This window comes from Vipera berus (genome assembly GCF_964194415.1).
Source record: "Vipera berus genome assembly, chromosome: 3".
Classification (NCBI taxonomy): domain Eukaryota; kingdom Metazoa; phylum Chordata; class Lepidosauria; order Squamata; family Viperidae; genus Vipera; species Vipera berus.
The window spans coordinates 49,181,030-49,204,683 of record NC_138204.1 but is presented as its reverse complement, the minus strand read 5'-3'; the positions used below and the strand labels follow the sequence as shown (position 1 = coordinate 49,204,683).

Genomic DNA, 23,654 nt, shown 5'->3' with positions numbered 1-23,654 from the left:
TATTTGAGGGGCGCCACAAAGAAGAGGGGTTACATTATTTACCAAAGCACCAGAGGGCAAGACAAGAAACAATGGTTGGAAACTGACCAAAGAGAGAAGCAACCTAGAATTAAGGAGAAACTTCCTGACAGTGAGGACAATTAACCAGTGGAACAGCTTGCCTCTAGAAATCGTGGGCGCTCTATCACTGGAGGTCTTTAAGAAGAGAATAGACAGTCATTTGTCTGAAATGGTATAGGTTCTCCTGCTTGAGCAGGGGGCTGGACTAGAAGACCTCCAAGGTCCCTTCCAGCTCTATTCTATTCTGTGAGATTAGTTATTCTTCTTTTAGCTTTCATTTTGTAAGTTTTTTCTTTTTAAGTTGAATTCTGCTAATTGTATTGTAATGAAAGACTGATCGACTGACTGACAATTGAAGCTTTACATAACTTGTATGTATGAAAACATGTATTTCACTAGAAAGACAAATATATACAGTATATTTAATTTTGAACGTCAAGTGTAAAGACGATTTTTTATTCTTGCATTTTTCTTTTTCTGATGAGGAGTATTATGAATGTAACTTACAGGTGAGACTGTAGACCAGGGGTCTTCAAACTCGGCCCTTTTATGACTCATGGACTTCAACTCCCAGAATTCCTCAGCCAGCATGCCTGGCTGAGGAATTCTGGGAGTTGAAGTCCACAAGTCATAAAAGGGCCAAGTTTGAAGACCCCTGCTGTAGACTGTGGATGCATTGATTAAACCCATATCCCCATGAATGACAAATGGCTCTTGGTCACTTATTGTAATGGGATGTGGAAATGAACACAGGAAAGAGAGACTGCCTAGCAAACAATCAGACAAGAGAAGGAGGAGCTCCTAATCAGTGGCTTAATGGTTAGAACAAGAAACTGAGGAAGGGCCTGCACTAATTGCACAAGTGGTTAAAAGTGGCAGTGGGAGATTTGTACTTTTAGACTTACAAGGTTCAATTAAGGTAGCCTTACGGTAAAGTAAAATTAGTTCATTTAGTTATGTTTCCCATCTGGCCTGCCTGGAAAGACTGAGATTTACCCAGGATCAGATACTTCTCTCTCCTGGTTAAAAAAAAAGAGTTTGGTAATTTTAGAACAAAGAGAAAAATCCATACAAAGAAGCTGGAGTAAGGTAAGGAATGGGTTTTCTATCTCTCCAACCACCTCTGAGATCTTTAAGGAATTATCCAGATAACTAAAGCAGAGGAAAATTTCTTCAGGAAACTACTATTTCTATTCAATATGTGTAGCTAAGAATCTTTACTAATTAAGGAGAAGGAGGAGGAAGTGGGCTATTGCTACTTTATGCTCAAACTCACCTTTTTAAAATCTCTCTGTAAATTATAGAATTGTGTTTCACCCTTCACTGATATTTCAGATTGTGTTCATGTTATTTTTCTTTAGAACATCTTGTCATCTGTAATAATATTTTGCAAACTGCTGACTTTTTTTAAAAAAAAATTGGGAGGCAAAAGGTTCTTCAGTTGTAGCAGACCAGCACCATCTCGTGGCTTGTTTCTTTCTTAACTAATTCATAAGCCTGTTTTCTAGGGCAGTTTGCTAATTATCTCCTTTCATGTTGAACAGGGGTGTCAAACTCAATTTCATTGAGGGCCGCATCAGCATTGCAGTTGCCCTCAGGGGGCCAGGTGGTTGTGGCCAGGGTAGGCGTGGCCTACTGGGTGGGCATGGCTGGAGTGCGTGTGTCCTACTGGGTGGGCATGGCCAGCTCTACATCATTTGTGTCAAGGGTAACTATGGGGGCCTGGGCAGGAGTGGGACAGATCTGAGGGTCTCTGGCAGAAGGAGATGGGACCGGGGCAAGTGCCAAGTCATGGTCCATTGGAGGAGCTTCACTGTTTCTCTCAGGCTATGCGGGGGGGGGGGGGCTGGACAGTGGCATGGAGGTCAAATGCCCAGCCCAGCCCTCAAGCACCCATGGCACTAAGCCCAGCCCCAATTCCCCAAGGGGGCACCCAGCTGCACTTACCTCAAGGCTGCTGCTGCTGTGCTTGCTCTCCTTAGCCAGGTTGCTTATGATGGGTATGAGGGCAAAGTCAAGAGGGAGACCCACTCCCTCTTCATGTGTGGAGACCTGGCTTTGTATCCAAAACTTCCTTAGCAATAGGATGGGAGACCCCCCCAGGATAGGCCAGGAGGAGGGGGCAAGGGGATGGTGAAAGGGCAGCAGGGAAGAACTAAGGCAGGACTTCCCTCAGACCCTCCCTCTCCTTCCTTCCTTCCTTCCTTCCTTCCTTCCTTCCTTCCTTCCTTCCTTCCTTCCTTCCTTCCTTCTAGTGGTGGGAAAATATTTGAGATGAGGGAGGGAGAAAAACAGGCAAGAAACGCAGCTGGGGAAGTGGCATCCTTCATGAGGAATGAAAAAATGCACCATTGCCTGGAAGTGGCCAGCACATAGCTCTCGCCTACTTCACATATCTGGCTTGGTGGGCTCTGGGAGAGGGAATACCATGAGCAGCATGAGAGTCGATGTTACCTGTGCAATGCTGCCCAGCCCTCAGCCTGCCCACTTTTGGCAGGCAGTGGAGTGCTCTCCTCACAGTGCAGTGTGGCTGAGCCGGGTGGCATGAATCTAAAGAGAAGCGCAATGCTGCCCAGCCCCTAGCCTGTTTGAAGTTGAGTGTATACATTTAAAAGTCAGGATGACTTTTGAGTGAAGTCAGAGTATGGGACAAGGCTGGAAATCAGATATTTAGAGCAATGGAGCAGTGGAGCAGTGGGCTAATGCCTCCTTAAGTAACACCAGCTGCCTGCAATTAGTGCAGGTTCGCATCCCACCAGGCTCAAGGTTGACTCAGCCTTCCATCCTTCTGAGGTAGGTAAAATGAGGACCCAGATTGTTGGGGGCAATTAAGCTGACTTTGTAATAATGCCGCTTGGGGTGTGTGTGAAAAGCCCTAATAAGCAGGCATATACATAGAATGAAGGCTACTGCTAAGTTTGTAAGCCGCCCTGAGTCCGGAGAAGGGCGGGATATAAATGGAATTAAAATAAAATAAAATAAGTGAACTAGAAGAGCTAGAACTTAGTTAGGGAGTCTCAATTGCTATATGGTGCATTTCGTTGTAGTTAGACTTAAGAAGTTAGTTGGCTAGATTTGTTTTAAGTTTGGTGAATCTGCATTAGGTAGTGAAGTCATCTGATACTGATGCAACCTAGGGAATGTTTTGACTCAGGCTTGTCTGGCTTAGTGGTAGATACAGTTAATCATCATGCAGTTTGCTAGTTTGTGACTTAATATTTGTTTGAACCCTATTGATGGGCTTTGATTAAGCCAACCATGGGTTAAAAATTTCTGAGAATTCAGTTATGATGTAGTAGATGAGGTACTAAAGCTATCAGCCAAAATAACAGTACTGGAATGTGCATACTGTGTTCTCCAAATCTCAGAGAGATTGCTGAAACATAGTTCTTAGCATTCTTCCTTATGCTTTATGGCATTCTTGGAAGATGAAAATCAACAATCTCTTTGAAGATCACAATCACCCAATCTTGCTTTGTAGAGAAAGAAAATCTTTTACTCCCTGGATCCTAGTTTTACCGTAGTTTGCAAAAGTCTGGCGAACCACTAAATAGCAGCAAACAGAAAAGAAAACATAAATTCATTGTTGGTATCTCATAGTCATCAGGATTTGGATTTTTACAGTCCAGATCAAATAGCCTTAACTTTATCCAATGCTAACCATTTTCACTAAAAATGCTAAGAAAAGAGCACTTCTAAAACACATTATGTGGAATCTCTGTTCTAATACTCTTTAGGACAGGAAACCCATTGTTATTTGACAATTAGAAAATAAAATTAGAACAGAGATTCCACATGATGTGTTTCATTAATGCCCTTCTTTATGGCAAAGTGCTATTTGCATGCTTATAAGGAAGCTTAATTGTACAAAGACTATTTGTTAATGCTAAAAATAGCAAAATACCACTTTTTATCATTTTAAGCAAAAATTGGTAAGAACTTAAGCCATTTCCTATCTACACAGATCTATCCTGCATTTCATTAAAAATAAATCTTATCAGAAGGTGGAAGAAATAATATGGAATGTCAGAGACTGGCTTTATTTATTTTTGTCTTAAAAGGGTGATGTAAAATATGGCATATACTTGATCCATCTGCACTAATTTTAGATTTGTTTTTCAATCCAATGCAAGTAGCTGGGTCTGAGGTAGAAAGCTTTAAAACACTTTTCAGGTAGGATATTGGAAAGAACACCTTGTGTATGAAATTGCCTGGAACCAGCAGATTTTATCAGAGGTCATGCTATTTGTTTCATTTATCATAACACACTAATTAATTAGGTATACTGTATGTGACAAGGTCTTTATCGTAGCATTTCTTCATCAGGTTTATTCATTATAATTTATTACAGGATTTATATCCCAATTGTTTTAAAATAACTATTGTATTCCTTCCCTTCGGAGTTCTAGATCGTCAAAAATGATTTTGCTAGCTTTTTAAGATATTTTATTGTTGTCTTGGCTTTTTTAAAGTAATGTTTTGTTCCTTTTTTAAATTTATTTTTATTTGGTTGTGTTTTTATGGTATTATTATCTTTTTGTAAAAAAATTGTAAGTTTCAGACTCTTACTCTTTAATAATAGTAAGTTTCAGCCTTTTCATTCTCTCCTTGGTTCCCGAAATAGATGTGGATGAATGCGCAGAGGGGAATGGTGGCTGCCAACAAACCTGTGTCAACATGATGGGAAGCTATGAGTGCCACTGCCGTGAAGGCTTTTTCCTGAGTGATAACCAGCATACCTGCATCCAGCGTCCTGAAGGTTGGTCTTTAATGTTTTTATTTCTGCTTATCTCTCTGTTTTGGATCTCTAACTTTGTCATCAGGTTTAAAGAAGTGATGGGAAATTAAAGTTCCTGTATTTGAGTTGGGCTGGCCTATGGATGGATAAATAGAGAGTGCCATTAAAGTCTTGCTTTCAAGTTTTTGGATTAGCATTTCCCCAGTGATGTTCTCCAGAAGTGGGCCAAACTGGTTGATAATCTTGGTGATTGTCCCAACAGGTTGCAAAGACACCAAATTGAGAGAGGCTACTTATGCTCTTGAGTTGGCTGCTTCTCACTCTTGCTTCAAACAATGCCCCCACTTCAAACACCCTATTATGATTGAAGTAAAATACAAAACATTCACTCAAATTGGTATTAACTACTGTGAACGGAGAAGGATACAATGAGTTTATTTTGTTAATCAGTCTGACAAATGATCAGTGTGCAGATGAGACAAATTTCAATTCATGTGAACTACAGGTTTCATTATTCTGATTCAAATCACTTTTCATCAAGGGTTTTTTGGGTTTTTTTTGTTATTTTGTTTCAAAATACTCTTAATTAACATATGGTTGTGGTCATAGTTAGACAATCCATCTTTCTTACTGGAGCTGCTGGGCATTGGACATTCCTATATTTAATTATCATACTTTTGGTGACATTTGTAATAAATTAATTTTCTGACTAGTTAATCTGCTAAACTATTTAGAATTTTTGAAGAAAAGAGTCACGTTTGCCTGAAGCATCAGGTGTCAAAAATTTCTCTAACTTTTTTTAAAATGTTCAGAGTTCCCAAAAGCTCTGATCATTTTTGGGGCTTAAAGACAAATAAACATTTAAAACAATAAGTAAAATGGGTGTCAATTTCAAAATTGACATGCTTTTATTGTATACCTGCCCACCTTTCTTGCAAAGCAATATGTATATGATTTAGTAAACCACTGTCAGCTGTGTTCTGCAGGTTTGTTTTGACATATTCATACAAGTGTGTACGGAAGCTTAATGCAAAATAACACTTAAAACCACGTTTAAGAGAATATTGTTTGTTTTGCAAGAAGGAAGGATTTGAGCTCTATCCCAAATGTGACTCAATTTTATACTCTGTGGTGACTGGGAATAACAGGAATTGTAGTCCAGCACCAAGAAAGCTGGAATAGATTAGTTGTTATATATCTTTAGGAGCACCCTTCTTTTACTGGTGCTCTCCAGATGTTTTGAACTTCAGTTCCTGGAATTTTCAACATGATCTTTGAGGTCCAATGGCACTATTGTCCAATGTAGCTAGCTGAAGACAGCAAACTGAAGTAGACTGATTAGGAGGAAATGTGAAGAGTGGGGAGGAGAATATAGCCCATTTTAATGATCAGGGTACATTACAAACTGCATCATCCTATGCATGTCCAGTTTAATAAATGTCCCATTAAATTCTGAAGACTGCAACAACATTTAGATTATCACTGTTGTTAATTGGTTAGACATTTTACCTTTATCTTGGTTCTGCATTTCTGCTACCAGTTTATTTAAGCATTTTAGGCTTATGATTCACTGATTTCTTATAAAGAAAAAGTAAATCAGCTGGAATGGCCAAGTATCTCTTGTGCTATATCACAATAATATACGGGGCTTATACTGTATATTACTATTAACAGAATAACAGAGTTGGAAGGGGCCTTGGAGGTCCAACCCTTTGCTCAGGCAGGAAAATGTTTACCTGCTAACAAACTGTGTGCTTAATAATAGGCCTGCTAGGGATGCATAAATTGAGCCTGAGAAAAAGTGACACGTCAAGCTCCCACACTGTCAACTCCACACCAGAAATCAATTCCACAGGAAGAATAAAACTGACTTTATTGAGATTGGCTATGATCAACAGAATTTTGTGAATCTGATAGTGCTGTACCCCTCTCTTTTCTTATACTCTTGTGAATTAGGGATCTATTTTTCTGAGCGGCTTACAGACTTATGTGCCCTTTATGGACAAGATATATTTTTCCTCTCATAACCTTGGTAATGGAATTCAAATATCTCTATCGAGGTCATCTTTTCTACCTTGCCCTAGGCAAGGTCTCTTCAATAGGAAAATGTAACCTTGTGGACCTAGGACCCATGTCTTCTCTTGGGAAATCTCACTATACTTCACTAATTGGAAGAGAAATAGCCTGAAGAATGAATAATTCTGGGAATATATAAACCAGATGTACATGCCCAGTGCTTTATATTTTGGAAAAAAAGGGTTGACTCTCTATGGATGGCATCTGAAGTGGTGAATCGATCATTGTTATGAATTGTCATCTGGGATTCTTTCTGGTCTGTGCACTTGTGGCTTGAATATATGTCTGTCTGGACACTTTGGGGTGATTGGGAAACTGTCAGTACCTCCTTAAGAGAGGAGGATCATACATGATGCCTTAAAGGAGACAGTGGTGAAGCTCCTTTTGAACAGTTCTTCTTTGGGTCTAGCTATATAAGACAACTGTCATCCAGCCTTCTCATTTTAGGGAAAGTTGTTGACCGGGTGTTGGGCTTCAATTACAAAGTACCCTGGAGGAAGTGGATTGTCTGAATACCTTTCATTCAGGATTCACATCCGGACATAGGATGGAAACAGTGGTGAATGATCTTTCTTGAGACATGAATGGGACAATTATATTGGTCTTGATCCTATTTTGTTTTCTGCCATGTTTGGTACATCAACCATTACACACACTATTGCAATATATTTTATACGAGCCTATATTTGTAGTTAGTAGCAAATATATCAGCCTATGATTGGCAAATGAGAACTGTTACATGTATGTATGTATGTGCGTTGTCTTGAGGGACGACAGCGAGACAGCAGGCACGGTTTAAACAACGCTTTATTTGGGCAGAGGTCCCGGGCAAAACAGTGCCGGGAATCTCTCGTATTTATAGTGAACAGCGAAGAGAACAACAACAACAAGAACCAATAAACAAGCAAGAATCTCCCGCCAGACAAGGACGCCCAATAAGAGGGAGACCGGCTAAAGGTAGGCGCGGCTGAGGCGGCTTGTTGCCGGGGCCAGCTGGCAGCTTTGACAGCTCCAGCCGAGCTGCGCATGCGCGGCTTCCTGAAGTTTGACAGCTGTCATTGCACTGCGCATGCGCGGCAGTTTGACAGCTGTCAGAGTCGGCCGGTTTGACAGCTGTCAGTGTACTGCGCATGCGCGGCAGTTTGACAGCTGTCAGAATCGGCTGCTAGCCGCGTGTGGGGGGGGATTGCCGCGGCAGCCTTTTGACGGCTGTCAACGGCTGCCGGGGATCCCTTATAGATGTGAGGAAGTTAGTAGTGTGTGTGAATATGTAACACCCCTTCCCCCCTTGCCCCTGGAAGTTCAACTGGGGGCAGTTCCACTAGTCCTGCTGCCGGCCCATTCATAGTCCGCCAGGTACGTGGGAGCCTTCCGCGGTCTGGTGGAGCGGCGGAGGCTCGGGCTGGGCTGGCTTGTGCTGGGCTGGTCTTCCCTTTCCACGGTGGGGAGAATTTCTGGGTCGGTAGGTTGGGGGTTGTCGGCGACGTCAGGAACGATCGGTACTGGGCTAGGTGGCGATGACGGTGCTGGTGGGGAAAATAGTGTGCCCGGCTGGGCTCGGGAACTGTGGTCCTGCGGTGTGCGGTTCCTTAGTTGGTCAGCGTGTCTCCGGATGAGCCTTCCGTCTCCTAAGTCGACGAGGTAGGAGACTGGGCCAGTTTGGTCGGAGATCACGCCTTGCAGCCACTTGTCGCCGACCCCGAAGTTCTTTGCCCAAACGGGCTGGCCGGGAGGGAAGACCTTGGCAGTCGGTGAGTTGGTTTGTTCGGCGGCTGCCCTGTCGGGGTGCAAACGGTCCAGTTTTGTGACTAGGCGGCGCCCCCATCGGAGTTCGGCCGGAGACTTGCCGGTAGTGGTGCATGGTGTGGAGTGCTGGGCCAGGAGGTATTTTGCCAGTCTGCAGTGCCAGTCGCCGGAGATGATTTTTCTTAGGGCATCTTTGGTCGCCTTCACCATGGCCTCTGCGAGACCGTTCGAGGAGGGGTGAAAAGGCGCGGAGGTGGCGTGCCTAATCAAGTTGGCCTTGATGAAAACCTGGAAGTCAGTGGAAGTGAATTGGGGGCCGTTGTCAGATACGATGACATCAGGCAACCCGTGGGTGGCAAACACCCTCCTCAAACCCCTAATTGTGGCTGCTGAGGTTGTGCTGGTGACCGGGATGACCTTGAGCCATTTGGAAAAACTATCTACAATTATTAGAAAATTTTGTCCCTGGAAGGGGCCGGCGTAATCGACATGGATTCGGGACCAGGGGTTTTTTGTCACCTCCCACTTATGGACAGGGGCGTGAGGGGGCGGTGGCCTGGTCTGTTGGCACATGTTGCAGGTTGCGACAAAGTGTTCGATGTCTGCATCGAGCCCTGGCCACCACAAGTAGCTGCGGGCGAGGGATTTCATCTTAACCACCCCTGGGTGGCCTTCGTGAAGGGAGGTTAAAACTTGTTGCCTGTGTGGGGCGGGTATTATGACCCGGCTGCCCCAGAGGACGCAGCCGAGGTGGGCTGACAGTTCCAGGCGCCTTAGGAAAAAGGGCTGAAATTCCGGTCCGGGGGATGTGGATTGCCAGCCGGTTTGGACCCAGGTCAGAACCCTGCCCAGGAGTTTGTCCTTGGTGGTTGCTGCAGCTATTTCTTTGGCTGATACGGGTTGGTCCGGCAATTCCTGGATGGCCAGGATTTGGCCGGCGGGTGCGGGGTCTGGGTCAAGGTTGGGCAGGGGCAGTCTGCTAAGGCCATCTGCGTGGCCCATTTCCTTGCCTGGTTTATGTTCAATTTTGAAGGAGTATGCTGCTAGGAATGTTGTCCAGCGGAGCATTCTAGGGGATAGAATTTGTGGGGTCAAATCCCAGGTGAAGAGCCCTAGCAGGGGTTTGTGGTCAGTGAAGATTGTAAAGTGGCGGCCGTATAAGTAATCGTGAAATTTCTTCACGCTCGCCACCAGTGCTAGGGCTTCCTTGTCAATTTGCGCGTAATTGCGCTCGGCTTTGGACAAGGTCCTGGAGTAATATGCGATGGGCGATTGAGTCCCATCGCTGTGGAGGTGGCTGAGGACAGCGCCTATGCCATAGGGGGAAGCGTCGCAAGCGACACCGAGGGGCATTTTTTCTTTGAAGTGGGTGACAGTGGACTTGCCTGAAAGGAGTTGTTTTAATTGGTTAAAACTGTTTTCGTGGGCTTGAGTCCAGAGCCACTGGGCTCCTTTGTCTAATAGCCTGTGGAGCGGCTCTGCTATGGATGCTTTGTGGGGGAGGAAAGCATGATAGAAGTTTATTAGTCCCAAAAAGGCTTGTAATTCTGCCTTGTTTTTGGGGGGTGGGGCTGCCCTGATGGCTTTGACTTTAGAATCCGTGGGGTGGATTCCGTTAGCGTCAATTTTGTACCCCAGGAATTCCGTAGAAGGAACTCCAATGGAGCACTTTTCCTTCTTTAATTTGAGGCCGGCGGTGCGGAATCTTTGAAGCACCTCCCGCAGCCTGTCAGCTAATGTGTCTTCCGTTTCCCCTGCGATGAGCACGTCATCGAAATAGGGGCAGACCCCAGGGATTCCCTTAAGAGTCCGCTCCATGGTCTCCTGGAATATTCCAGGTGCAACTGCTATCCCGAACTGCAGGCGGTTCACTTTGAACGCTCCGCGGTGGGTTACAATGGTTTGGGCATTGGCGGTTTGTTCTGAGACTGGTAGCTGCAAGAATGCATGGGCTAAGTCTAATTTTGCAAATATAGTGCCTGCCTGAATAGAGGAAAGCACGTCCCTGACAGCTGGGACTGGGTAGGCGTGGGGGTTCAGAGCCCGGTTCAGGGTGGCTTTATAGTCCGCGCAGAGGCGGACCTCCCCGTTGGGCTTAACAGGGGTGACTATGGGGGTCTCCCAAGTGCCCCCTTCTGTGGGTTCTATGACTCCCAGTCCGATTAGCCTGTCAAGCTCTGCCTCTATTTTAGATTTGAGCGCGAAGGGGACTCTCCTCGCCTTGATCCTGATGGGCATGACTTCTGGGTTTAGTTTCAGGTCGATGGGCGGGCCATTGAATTTCCCCAACGACCCGTCAAACACGTCTGCGAATTGTTCGCAGACGGCTTGTAATTGGTGAGGCTGAAAGTGGTTCACGCCCAGGATTTTTATACCAAGGGGTTCGAACCAGTCGAGGCCAATGAGACTGGCTCGTTTACCAGTTGCGATTTGGGCTGTTAATTCCCCCTGGAAACGTTGATAGCTAATGGAGAGCCTCGTTTCTCCTTTTAATTTGATAGGGGCGCCCTGGAAATCTGCTAGCAGAATTTTTGAGGGGGTAATAGGAAACCGGCGCCTGCATTGGCGCGCGATCCCTTGTAATGTGTCCCAGGACAGAATGGAGACCGAGGACCCAGAGTCCACCTCCATTTCGCAGGGGATGCCCTGAATCATAACCTGAATTTTAATTTTGGGGCGGATGAAACTGGTGGTTAGGGGCCCCTGGTCCGTGTTGGTGGTCATGACAGATGACCGCAGGGCCTTCCCTGGCAATTTCGGGGTGGGGATATTACCTTCCGTGGCCGCCTCCAGGTCGTGAAGGGTCTCGCGGCCGGTGCTGCGGCAGGCGGAGCGAATGTGGCCAGTTTTGCCGCAGCCATGGCACTTGGCGTTACGAAATTTACAAGATGCCCTGGCATGGTTGCCACCGCAACTGGCGCACTTGGAGCGGTTGGTGGTCTCTCTTTGGCCTCCGGCCGGACGATCTGGCCCCTTGTCGCCCTCCCGGCGAGTCTGAGGGTTGGTGGGTCTCGGACGGATGGCGTCCACTTCAGACTTCTGCTCGGTCGTTCCTGGGTCGGCACTTCTAGGGCAGTTGTGGTGGACTGACCCCGTGAAGGGATTTCCAGGTGGCAGCGCGTCTTCCCGATGGCTGTCTTCATATGCCATAATTTCTATAGTTAATTCGGCCAGGTCCATCGTCGGCTTAGTAACGAGCTTCTTCTGGAGCTTCAGGTTCCGCAGACCGACGATGACCTGGTCCCTTATGCGGTCCTCGAGGTCCGGGAAACGGCAGCGTCGGGCCGCTTGTCGGACCGTGGCTATGAATGATTTGGCCGACTCGCCTGGTCGTTGGTACTGGCGGGCGAAGTACAATCGCCAGTACAGCTCGGACCGTCTCGGGGCGAAATGACGATTGAGGCGGTCGACCAGCTCGGCATATGGCACAGAAGCCACCGGAGCAGGGTCGCAGAGCCCCACGGCGACATCATAGACCGCCGGCCCGCTGAGGCAAAGGAGCGCCGCAGCTTTGGGGCGATCCTCGACAATGTTGTTGACAAGGAGGTACCCCTCCACTTGCCCGAGATGCGATTCCCAGCCCTCGGGCTGGGAGACATCAAATTCGCGGACATGCCCAAGATTTGACATACTGTCAGGTCCACGGGTCTGCTTGGGGTGGAAAGCGTGGAGGGCTCTCCCGACCAGCAAGTGACTTCAGCGGTGTCAGCTGGTGGGACGGCTTCCCTCCTTCACTTGTGGCTTCAGCTAGTGACTTCAGCTAACAAGCAGACCCGGATCCCACCCTCGTCGCCAGGTGCGTTGTCTTGAGGGACGACAGCGAGACAGCAGGCACGGTTTAAACAACGTTTTATTTGGGCAGAGGTCCCGGGCAAAACAGTGCCGGGAATCTCTCGTATTTATAGTGAACAGCGAAGAGAACAACAACAACAAGAACCAATAAACAAGCAAGAATCTCCCGCCAGACAAGGACGCCCAATAAGAGGGAGACCGGCTAAAGGTAGGCGCGGCTGAGGCGGCTTGTTGCCGGGGCCAGCTGGCAGCTTTGACAGCTCCGGCCGAGCTGCGCATGCGCGGCTTCCTGAAGTTTGACAGCTGTCATTGCACTGCGCATGCGCGGCAGTTTGACAGCTGTCAGAGTCGGCCGGTTTGACAGCTGTCAGTGTACTGCGCATGCGCGGCAGTTTGACAGCTGTCAGAATCGGCCGCTAGCCGCGTGGGGGGGGGATTGCCGCGGCAGCCTTTTGACGGCTGTCAACGGCTGCCGGGGATCCCTTATAGATGTGAGGGGGTTAGTAGTGTGTGTGAATATGTAACAGTATGTATGTGCTCTCAAGTATTTTCAGGTGGAAGCAGTCCATCCTATGCATTTGTCCTGGTGGGAGATGCTTAATATTCCCCATATATGTAGAATGTGGGTTCCACTTTATGGAACCTCCCGCTCCCATAACTCAGTTGTCATTTCCCTCACATTGCTTCAAAAAGCTATTAAGATGAAACTTTTCCATATGACTTTTCAGAATTAATATTGCTGTGATTATATAAGGGTTGGCACTTCTGTTTGCTCTTTTGACTTTGCTTCTTATTTTTGCTTCTATTATTTCTATGATTTTATGGGTTTTATTTTTATATATTTGGGACAATTTAATACTTATGGCTTACTTATTATAAACTAATCCTGATTGTGCAATACGTAAGTGTAATAAATACTTAATCATTCATTTACCTGTGGGTGTACAATCAGGAGTTGTAGGTTTTGTTCTGCAATGACTTCGGAACATGGATCTGCCTTCCCAGAGCTACATCTGCTTCGAATCTTACCTGGCTGCTGTTTTTTTTCCCTGTGTCTTGAATAAAGAACCAAGAAGACTATGACACAAGAGCCTAGCCAAACCAGAATGACTCCTTAGCTCTTCAAAAGCAGAAAAACTCAGTGGCTACCCTCTTTGGACCCTCTTCCAGCCTGGAGCATTAACTTTAATTCTGATAGACTCTTGGTTTTAACCTTGGTTTGATCTGCACTTTGTTCTGGAATAAAATTTTATTCTCCTGGTTCTACCCACAAAAACTCTTTTGACACCTGAATTTCCTAATATATATAACTTAGTCTCAATTGCTGTGCTCTAAATGCTGTGGGAAAGCAGCTTCTGCTTAGTACAATTTTTCTGGCAGACAGCCTTTTGCCTGAGATTATTATGTCATTTACAAAAGTTGCAGCAAAGCCAGACAAGCTTTTTCATCCAGGCATCAAAGATCTTGTGGGTCTCTTTCAAAATAATGCCTAATAGAGGCAGCTTCTGAAGTAGAAGATACTAGAGAGAAAAAAATCTTACAATAACAATCCATAGAACTTGCATCTTCTTGCCTCTTCTTGTGTCATCTTTGTTCTTTACCCTGGACCGCTCCCAGTGTTTGTTTTCTGAAGTTTTAAATAACTTCCTGAAAAACAAAACAAAAAAAGAGGCTTTGTTCTTGTCGTCAAGTTTACTTTGGCCGTAGAGGATCTTGTTTTGAATGTTTCTGTTCTTCAGTCCATGCGTTTTTCTCCAGTGTAGTTGTTTATTGTGGTAACTTTGTTCTTTTGAGTTCTCAAGTGAGATCCATTTGTGCACCTGCGTTTCAGACTTCAAAGTACTTTTAATTGATTGATCCATGATAAATTTGAAGTGACAGGCAATCCTATTGAGCTTATTCTGTGGTGATAAGGGCAGTGAAACCAAATCAACTCTCTGCTTTTATTATGTCTCTGCCGTTTTTTTTCTAATAAATAGCTGCCTGGCACATCACAGTTAGTTATTAACTGTAAGTGCTCTACATATGCATCAAGCAACATGTCTTTATAACCATTATTTATTGGGGGGACAAATACATCGAGTGAAAAACCTAAATATATTAGGGGAAAACCTAATTTTTTTGAAATTAATGACTATGTTCCCTGTATGGTCTTCCAATTTTTATGGCTAATTAAAACATCAAATTGATGCCCATCAAACTTTGCTCTAAATTATTGTTCACTTTCATTTCCATCTTTTCTTTATTCCCTATTTGACACCATAACTTTTCAGTTCTCTCTTCATCTTGTTTTTCTTTCTTGACAGTAGACAGTACTCTAGACATACTCTAAGGTTGCAAGAATGATAAGTACAACATTTCTTAAATGCATCCTTTCTCTTTTGACTGATACAGCTATAAATTGATTCAGACTCCCATTGTTTCCCATGCTGATTATTACTGATGAAGAAGTAATGCTTTCATTTCCAGTTTTCATATCCAGTTTAAATCTATCCTTTTCAAGTCTTAAGTTCATTTTATTAAAATTGGGGCATATAATGTCTATATTTTTGTTAATATTTGCTGCCTTCCTTTATTGGCCATACTAAGTTTAAACTCCTTATAACCTTTAACTTGTTCATGATCTTTCCCTTTCCTACATCCCAATTGTTTTCTGTATTTCCTTATTCCTGCTATTTATCAAATTCTGTGCATTTTATAATCCCTTTTCATCATTCGTTATCTCTTACAGTTTCTTATGCATAAGAATTAAAGATGCTTTGATATTTTCTTGGCCTTTTCCTTGGTGTCTTGTTTTGATTTAATGTCTTAATTATTATAAAATTATTGAATAGGTTTTATTATAACTATCTTGTTGTTTTTTTTAAAAAAACTATTTTTTAAAAAAATATTTATTTTGTTTTATCAACAAAAATAAAATACAAAACAGAAAAAAACCCCACTTACATCCAATACTAACAACAACAGCAAAGAAAAAAGATTGGTGCAAAAAAAGAAAAAAATGACCCAAGTATCAAATAAATTTAACATTTAAAAGTTCAGTAAGACCTTCCAACTTTTTGTGAGATCTTTTTTTTTTTTTGCGAGAAGTTGGAAGGTCTGACTGAAATCTTTTTAGTCCCACAAACTCTGTCTCCCTGCAGCAGGAGAGAAACGCGCCAGAGCTGGAAAGCAGGTTAGTGAAGAAATGCTTTCGGGAAGTGAATCATATTTGGAAACCAGGAGTTTCCGAGCCGCGAGCAAAAGCCGGGCCGGCAGACATTTGACAGTTGACAGCTGTCAAATGGCCGCCCGAAGCAACGACGCATGCGCACCGCCAGGCCGGCCGCCATTCCCGTTGACAGCTGTCAAAAGAGCGGCCGGGGGCCAACGCGCACGCGCCAGATTTGACAGTTCCCGGAACTGTCAAATCCGCAGTCTACAACTCGGTCCTCCGAACTGAGCTAAGCGCTCAGCTGAGAGGAATTCCCTGACAGCCGCCGAGCTGTCAAAGTACCGAGTGTTGATTGGCCGTCCTCCGAACGGCGGGGAAATACAGTTACCTGATTGGTTGAATCGACAGTCAGCTGCCGGGAGCTGAACCGAATAAACCTTTTGAAGCTTGCCTACGGTCTCGCGTCTGTCTTTGTTAAGACAATTCAGGAAGAGAGAAGAACTGGGCAGTGGTGTGCCAAACTCTATAGCAGCGCTGGGAAGTGGCAGGAAACAGGGCTGCCATTTCCAGAACAGAGAAGGGAGACGTGGGGCGATGCAGGGCGGCAGGCAAGTGCTCTTCTCTGCTCTGCATCACTGTGCAGAGCCACTCCTCTCCGCGTTCTCATTCTCTCCACTGGCAGCGACGGAGGGCTGGCAGAAGGAGGCGGCAGGGGAGGCTTGCGCTGCCTGGTCATGGCACAAGCCACGGGAGAGTTGATGGAGTAGGAGATGGTGGCTGTCACTGGGCAGGTGATCTGTTGGGTGAAATGTGAAGAAAGCCCCTCCAGCAGCGAATAGCGGCAGTGGAGCCTTTTGCCGTCACTCCCCCTGGCTCCAAAACGATGGAAGGGGACCGGGCCTATCCTGCCCATCCTCCATAGCATGGTAGTCTGGCTTGAGAGGGTTAGGAAGTTAGACAGTTGCTCTTTAAAAAATTATGATTTAAATTGAGTTGATTTAAATCAAGCCTTTTTACTAGTGATTTAAATCGACTTGATTTAAATCAAATGCACCTTGGAAAGAACTATAGTATAGTTGCTTAATAACTGTTCAAAATTACAAGGGGCCCAGAACAAGTGCTTTATGGCCAGTAAAACACACCTGGCTATGGTAAAATGTTGTGTTCACAGTCACAGTTCAGGTGGTTGACAACTGACTCACCTGTATGACCAGTTACAGCACCCCACATTCATATGGCTGTGATTTATGGCTGTTTTGTCGGTTTTTGACAGTTTTTGCTGGCTTCTGAAAGAATGAGTTAGGACTTACAACCATGGCATTTGGTTAATGATCACAGATATGTTTACTAACTGCTACAAAAATGTACAATTGGGTTTGGGTGCATGTGTACCTCAACTTATAACCATAATAACTTATTCCTAATTACAGTCATAAATTGAGGATTACCTGTATGATGAATTGAAATATGGCATTAGTCAAATAAATTTCCCACTTTAATTTTGTGAAGGCTCTGTTTTCTTATGTTTTTTATTTCCACAAAACTGACACCTGATCTCTGCACTTTACAGTAGCCAGCCTCCCTTTAAACCTGTATTTTCTTCAGTGTAAACAAACTGAGAATTGAGTGAAAGCAACTTTCACAGTCTGATGGGACTGACATAGTTTTCCACATAGCATTCTCACTTTATAAATTGTCTTGATTTTCTTGTAACACTTTCGTGATACAGAAAACCAACAAGAAAAGCACAAGATCCAAAATGTCAGAACCCTTGTGAAGTGATTTTTTGAGTAGTATTTGCAAAACTATTTAATGAAATGTAATACTATTACTTTGAGTATGACCTCAAAGCTTCTTTTCATTCCTTGGGGCTTTTCTTAATGCTTCTTTGTTAGAGAATATGATAGATGAGATGGAGATCTGGTAGAATATTTTATTGTGTGGAATATTAGAAAGAAAACATTATTTCCACACAATATCACAGAAGTTTGAATAAAAGACTGAAAGCAATAGCTCAAATTTTGCACCATATAAGCCTTTCCCACCAAGAATGTTCTAAGTCAGGGGTGTCAAACTCAATTTCATGGAGGGCCGCATCAGCATTGCGGTTGCCCTCAGGGGGCCGGGTGGGTGTGGCCAGGGTGGGCGTGGCCTACTGGGTGGGCATGGCTAGTGCGTACGGCCTACTGGGTGGGCGTGGCCAGCACTACATCGTTGGCATCAAGGGTGCCTATGGGGGCCCGGGCAGGAGTGGGACAGATCTGAGGGTCTCTGGCCGAAGGAGGGTCTCTGGGCCAGGGCCAAGGCAGTGGGGGCCATTCCCTCACTGTTTCCAGGATGGCTTCGCGGGCCACATGAAACCAATTCGCGGGCCGGATCCGGCCCCCGGGCCTTGTGTTTGACATGTCTGTTCTAAGTCAACTTACACAAGTGCTAGTTAAAATATATTCCCAGAGGCAGTGAAAAAAATGAACCAAGGCCTTTTGAAATAAAAGGGATTGTATGAACTGTTTTTTCCTCATAATTGTGCTTAGCCAGTCTCAGTTTTACATTGATTCTGGGTAGGGGGAAATTGAAGTACAAAAAAAAATGTGTAATTGAACTTCTAAGCATACATGCATTCCCTGAGTAGCTTTCATTCAGAACAGACTATTTTAAAATGTGCCTTTAATCTCTGTAGGAAAACAAAAGCTTTAAATAAATACAAGCAATGAAAACAAAACTAAAGAAAATCATAGATGTTTAAAAAAGATTTAACTACAATAGAGCCCAAAACTTAAAGAACAAATTATATCTAGACCATACGATACTATATTGATAAAATTTCTGAGATACTGATAAAAAGCCATTCATATGCAGAAAGTATTGCAGTCCTCAAATTAAGATTTTAAATCATTCCCCCCCCCGCCCCCCCTTTAAATAATGTTGACTCCTGGCAACTGTCTGGACAAATCCCTGTAGTTTTCTTGGCAATGTTTTCAGAAGTGGCTTGCTATTGAGAGAGAGAGAGAGACACACCATATGGACTTACCTATAGATGCTAAGTCCAAAGGTCTTCAGATTTAGCCAGGTCTACAATTGGAGGAAGGAATTTAACATCACAATCACATTTTTAGCCCTTACATCTTTCCTTAGATTCCTATAGATAGGAATCATAGCTACATATTCTAACTGGAAACTGCTTCTGGATTTTGTGCTCGAGATGGCGGGGGGGGGGGAATGAAACTTTGGGTTTTGCTGGTTAGACATGCTTGTTGTTACAGAAGCGGCTAAGTACATAAAAGTACAAAGTTGTGATTGTAATGTTACTATTTTATTCTACTGTGCTAAAAAGAGTTGAAAGTCAATGCTTCTTTTTTCTTTTTTCCCCTTTCCCCTACACTTCTTTATCTCCCCTTTCCCCTTTTCCTACTGTTTTAATTTCATTTGTATTTTATAGTTTGATAAGTTTAACAAAATTATTTAAAAAAAGGAATTGTGTGTGCATATGTGCGTATGTATAAAGGTATTAAGACACCTTTACATCAAAATGGTAACAATGTAGGATCAAACAGGAGCAAACCATCTGATTTTTAAACCCAGTCAGTATTCACATCTTCCAGAGAGGGGTATAGATATAAAAAATGTTGTTGAATGAATCATATATAGAACAAGATATTCTAAAAATAACTGTTAGGACAGATATAGAGACATAGAGATGTATGTAAGCAAGCTTCTAAAAAAGAAGATTTCAAAATCAAAAGATTCCGCTTCTAAGAAAGTGAAATAATACAATAAATGTAAAAACCAATGAAGCCATTTTCTAGAACCTATATACCATGCTCCACTTCTATTCCACTCCTTTAAATACAGTGTTATCCCTTTTAATACCAAGTGCTGTATATTACTTCCTTCACACCTTGCTTCCTTGCTGGTTTAGAAGGTTGCAAAACAAGGTACAGACAGCGGTAATGGCAATTTTGATTAGGTTTAGAGAGATGAGATTCTTGTTTAAAATTTGCTTAAATATAAAGATTAAATATCTTCATGTTCGGCATTAAAAATGAGCAAATGATGTTCACTTGAAGTGCTGGTCTGGGAATGCATGGATCCTGTTAAAGGGCTGCTTTTGTCAGCAATTCTCTGGCAGTTAAGGAACTGAAAACACAAATCTGCTAAGAGATGTTGTCATCTGCCAAGACTAACAGTAATAGTCAGGAATGAAAGGGCTCCAGATTGGTGCCGACATCCTGTGAAATCCGAGTTAGGTCAGTTCTTCAGCTATCTTTTTGATTCAGTTGTGTCTTTTAAGTCTTCCTAATAAAATCCCCATGTCCTGTTGTTGTTAGAGTGAAAATGTAATTTGTTCAGCTGTTACACTGACTGATTCACGGTTTGACTGTGCAGATATTTAAACTGACATCCTGAATCAATTCCATATCCCCAGTGTGGGAACGGACAGGGAGCTTTCAGTGCAAAATAATCTTAAGAAACAGAAAGCCACATAGAAAGAAAGATAATATACCAAGGACTGCCTTGGTGTGATATGTGATATCTTTGATCAGCTGTTTTCTATTTTCTTTTATGCTTCTTTCAGCTTGACACCATCCAACATTTGAGAGTGAAAGAAAGACTATGTTCTGTACATAATAATAATAATAATAATAATAATAATAATAATAATAATAATAATAATAATAATAATAATAATAATAATAATAATAAAGTTGGGAGGGACCTTGGAGGTCATCTAGTCCAACCCCCTACTCAGGCAGGAAACCCTATACCATTTCGGACAAATGGCTGTCCAGTCTCTTCTTAAAAACTAATATATAAAGGCTGAAAATAGGAATATGAAGAGCATTCAGTTTGGTGAACAGGTGGTCCTCAGCTTACAACCATTTGCTTAGTGACCGTTTGAAGTTACAATAGCACTGGGGGGAAAAAAGTCTTATGACCATTTTTCAGCTTTACAGCAGCCCCATGGTCACATGATCAAAAGTTAGACACTTGGCAACTGACTCATATTTATGATGGTTGCAGTGTCCCAGGGTCATGTGATCACGTTTTGCAACCTTCTGACAAGCAAAGTCAATGGAGAAGTCAAATTCATTTTACAACCGTGATACCAACTTAACAACTGCAGCTTTTTAGATGCAGCTAAAGTTCTACTTTTGTATTAGCAAGAGATTATGTTCTATATGTCACTGAGCTTAAGTCTATTTGTTATATGTTCTTGATTTATGTGCTTCTCAATCATTGCAGGCTCTTAACAGACTGTTTACAGACAAACATTGATTAGTCTATCAGCATATAATGCTATAGCCATTTTCATAGTAGGATAACACTATATTTTATCATATTAATACATTGTTTGTTTTTTCTGTTTTGCTCACACATGTGCACACCTCAAGGGGCGAAGCCTTTATTGAGACTTTGTCAGCTCCAAATAGTTTTTACAAGGATTCACCCCACACAGGAACCAGCACAAACCCAATGAGGGAACACAGAACAAGCTCATAAAGACCCCCTACCCCAAGTTCAAAGTCAAAACAAATCCACAGTCGAGCACAGTTCACCAAAGCCAAAATCCGAGTCCAAGTTTCCAGAAGCAAAATCCCAAGTCCAAGAAGCAGAGTCCAAATCCAGCAGCATAGTCAAGGTTTAAATCCACAAAAAGAATCACAACAGCTGAACAAATGCATGGCAAGAAGCAGACAAGTTGTTCTCAGTTTCGCTTTATTCCCCGTGCTGGGCTAAGTAGCCTCTGGTTGGTACAGCTCATCAGGAGAAGTAAGGCTGCCACCTTATGAGTAGTCTTGCTGACTTCCATTGTGCCTGCCTCCTCTCGGTGCTGCGCTTTCACGGATCAGGTAGAGGAGGGAATTTTTCCTCATCTCTGCTGGCCAGCTGCAGCTGTACACCTTCTCCTACACCACCACCCTCCCAGCCTCTGAGTTCTCCAGCTGCAGCTGCGCCTCTCTTTTCGTTGTTCAGCTGACTGTTCATCCAGCCACTCCTCCTGCAACCTCTCCATTGTTCCTGGCCTCTTCGCTCCTGGCTCGGAGCCCTCTACAACCTCTCTACAACTCCTCCACATCCCCCTCCAACATCCCCCAAGCTGGCTCTTCCTCCTTGTCCAAGCTGGTGTTCAGGGAAGCTATCACACTGGTTCTGCTCAAATCATACATTGTACTGTCACTTGAGAGGGAAAAATATCTACCCATTAAAATAGTACCTGTGATGCAGATAATAAAGCATCATTGTGCCAGACATCTTAAATTGATAATTCACAGTCTTTGGTCCATCATAAACGATTGGGCATGATAGAATAACATGATAGACCTCAGCTACTTCCACCATCTCTCCCTCCATCTTTTGCTAGTAATGGCTTTGGCCTCTTGAGAGGCAAAAGAGTTTCTATTGCTCCCCCCCTCTCAATTTTTACTCTCATCAGTTTTGGGATAATGGATTTGATTAATTACTGGAATCTTTCAAGTGTTTTCCACTAGACTGAAATGTTCTCTACAGATACTTCTACATTATTAAGTTGGAATACATCATTTTTTCAGATGTGACTCCAGAACTTTAAAATATAGCCGTATTCAGTAGGCAACTGTGAGTATTTGATATCTTGTCTTTCTGTCCAAATGGGATGATCAAGCAAACAGGCAGCAGAAATATGTAAAGATAATGTAATAAAAAACAACCACATGAAACATAATAAAATATCATTAAAATTATTCTTAAAAATAGGACTCTCTCTGAAATAAGTGTCCTTCTTTCTAGACCACAGATTGACTTTAGTTTCTGTCCTGTGGTTGGTCTAACTTACTCACAAATACTTTCTATCCCATTTAGACCCTAACATCTGCCTTGTGCAATGAAGTAGACAGGCCTGGTCCCTATGGATCCTAGTATTCTTCAGCATACCCAGGCCATGATGCAGAGGGCGTGACCCTGTTGGCTCTGATTGCCTCTTACAGTGGGTGGCCAACATGAAGAAATGGAGGCTAAAGCCCAGAACATGGTGTCCTTCAAGTCCAAATAAAGCATAAACAATCCAGGGATGTGAGTCAGCAGGACCCTGTTTTGTTCACAGCTTAGAAAGGTCAGATAGCAGTGTTGTAGCTAAAGCTGCTTTGGCTGATTCCCATTATTGAGAAAGCCTTGAGAAGCTTTTTGACTCTGCTGAGGAAACAACACTAGAGCCTGTAGCATCACTGATCAACAAATCAGGGATTTTGACTGAGAGTTTCTGGACTGCTGGTATAAGGAGAAGGCATTGGCTAAGGGACATAATAGGGAGGGTGTCACAGAAAATTCATTGTTTTGTGGGTGGATACTTGATGAGAAAATGATGTACTAAGGGTTGGGCACAGTAAGATATTGGTACTGGTTAATCAGCTCTACAACACATTATGTGTCACAGATTTTAATTTAATAGGTCAAACAATATCTCAAAATTATGGAATAACGCAACTATAGTACACCAAATGTAGAGTTCATTTCCCAGTGAACTGTTAGGAGGTAATTTTCATTTTTCTTTCCTATTTCCAGAAATTTTACTTTAAGATAAGATTTCCAGGGGATATGGATTGACCACGGGTCATTTTTATCTTTAAATCGGGATATTGTGTTGTATTGTGTTCAGTACATGTTAATTCATGTAACTCTAATGAGTTAAAGCCTTAGTTGTTTCTGAAACCAGTGAATCTTAAAGAGTTTTAGTTCTAAAAAGTGACTGAATTTTGAAGGTAACTACTGTCATCTTAGCAAAATGGCTACAGTGATGTGCAGTTCCTTGAGAGTAAATCCTATTGAATTTATTAAAATTTGCTTTAAGTTGATAGATAAAGAGGTTAGCTAAGCAAGAATGAACTGCCTGGACAGCTCATTCTAGAACAGAATTATATATTCCTTTTGCTGTTTCTTGTGTTGTTTAGGTAGCTTTTATGTTGCTTCTTTTCTCTTTTAGAAGGAATGAACTGCATGAACAAGAATCATGGTTGTGCACACATCTGTCGTGAGACCCCCAAAGGTGGCATTGCCTGTGAATGTCGACCTGGCTTTGAGCTCACTAAGAATCAACGAGATTGCAAATGTAAG

At 43.2% G+C, this 23,654-nt stretch overlaps 2 protein-coding genes across 2 annotated transcripts in view; both read left to right on the top strand.

Moving 5' to 3' along the window:
* The window catches only part of ZNF76 (zinc finger protein 76), a 180,287-nt gene that overhangs the window by 60,938 nt on the left and 95,695 nt on the right, over positions 1-23,654 (top strand). The gene's annotated exons all lie outside the window — the stretch shown is intronic.
* SCUBE3 (signal peptide, CUB domain and EGF like domain containing 3) overlaps positions 1-23,654 on the top strand; it is a gene marked incomplete at its 5' end in the record, with an annotated part of 128,951 nt that overhangs the window by 45,598 nt on the left and 59,699 nt on the right. Inside the window, 2 exons of the mRNA XM_081322543.1 lie at positions 4,685-4,819; positions 23,524-23,649. Of these exons, the coding sequence (XP_081178669.1) occupies positions 4,685-4,819; positions 23,524-23,649 (261 nt within the window). The remainder of the gene's footprint in view (positions 1-4,684; positions 4,820-23,523; positions 23,650-23,654) is intronic.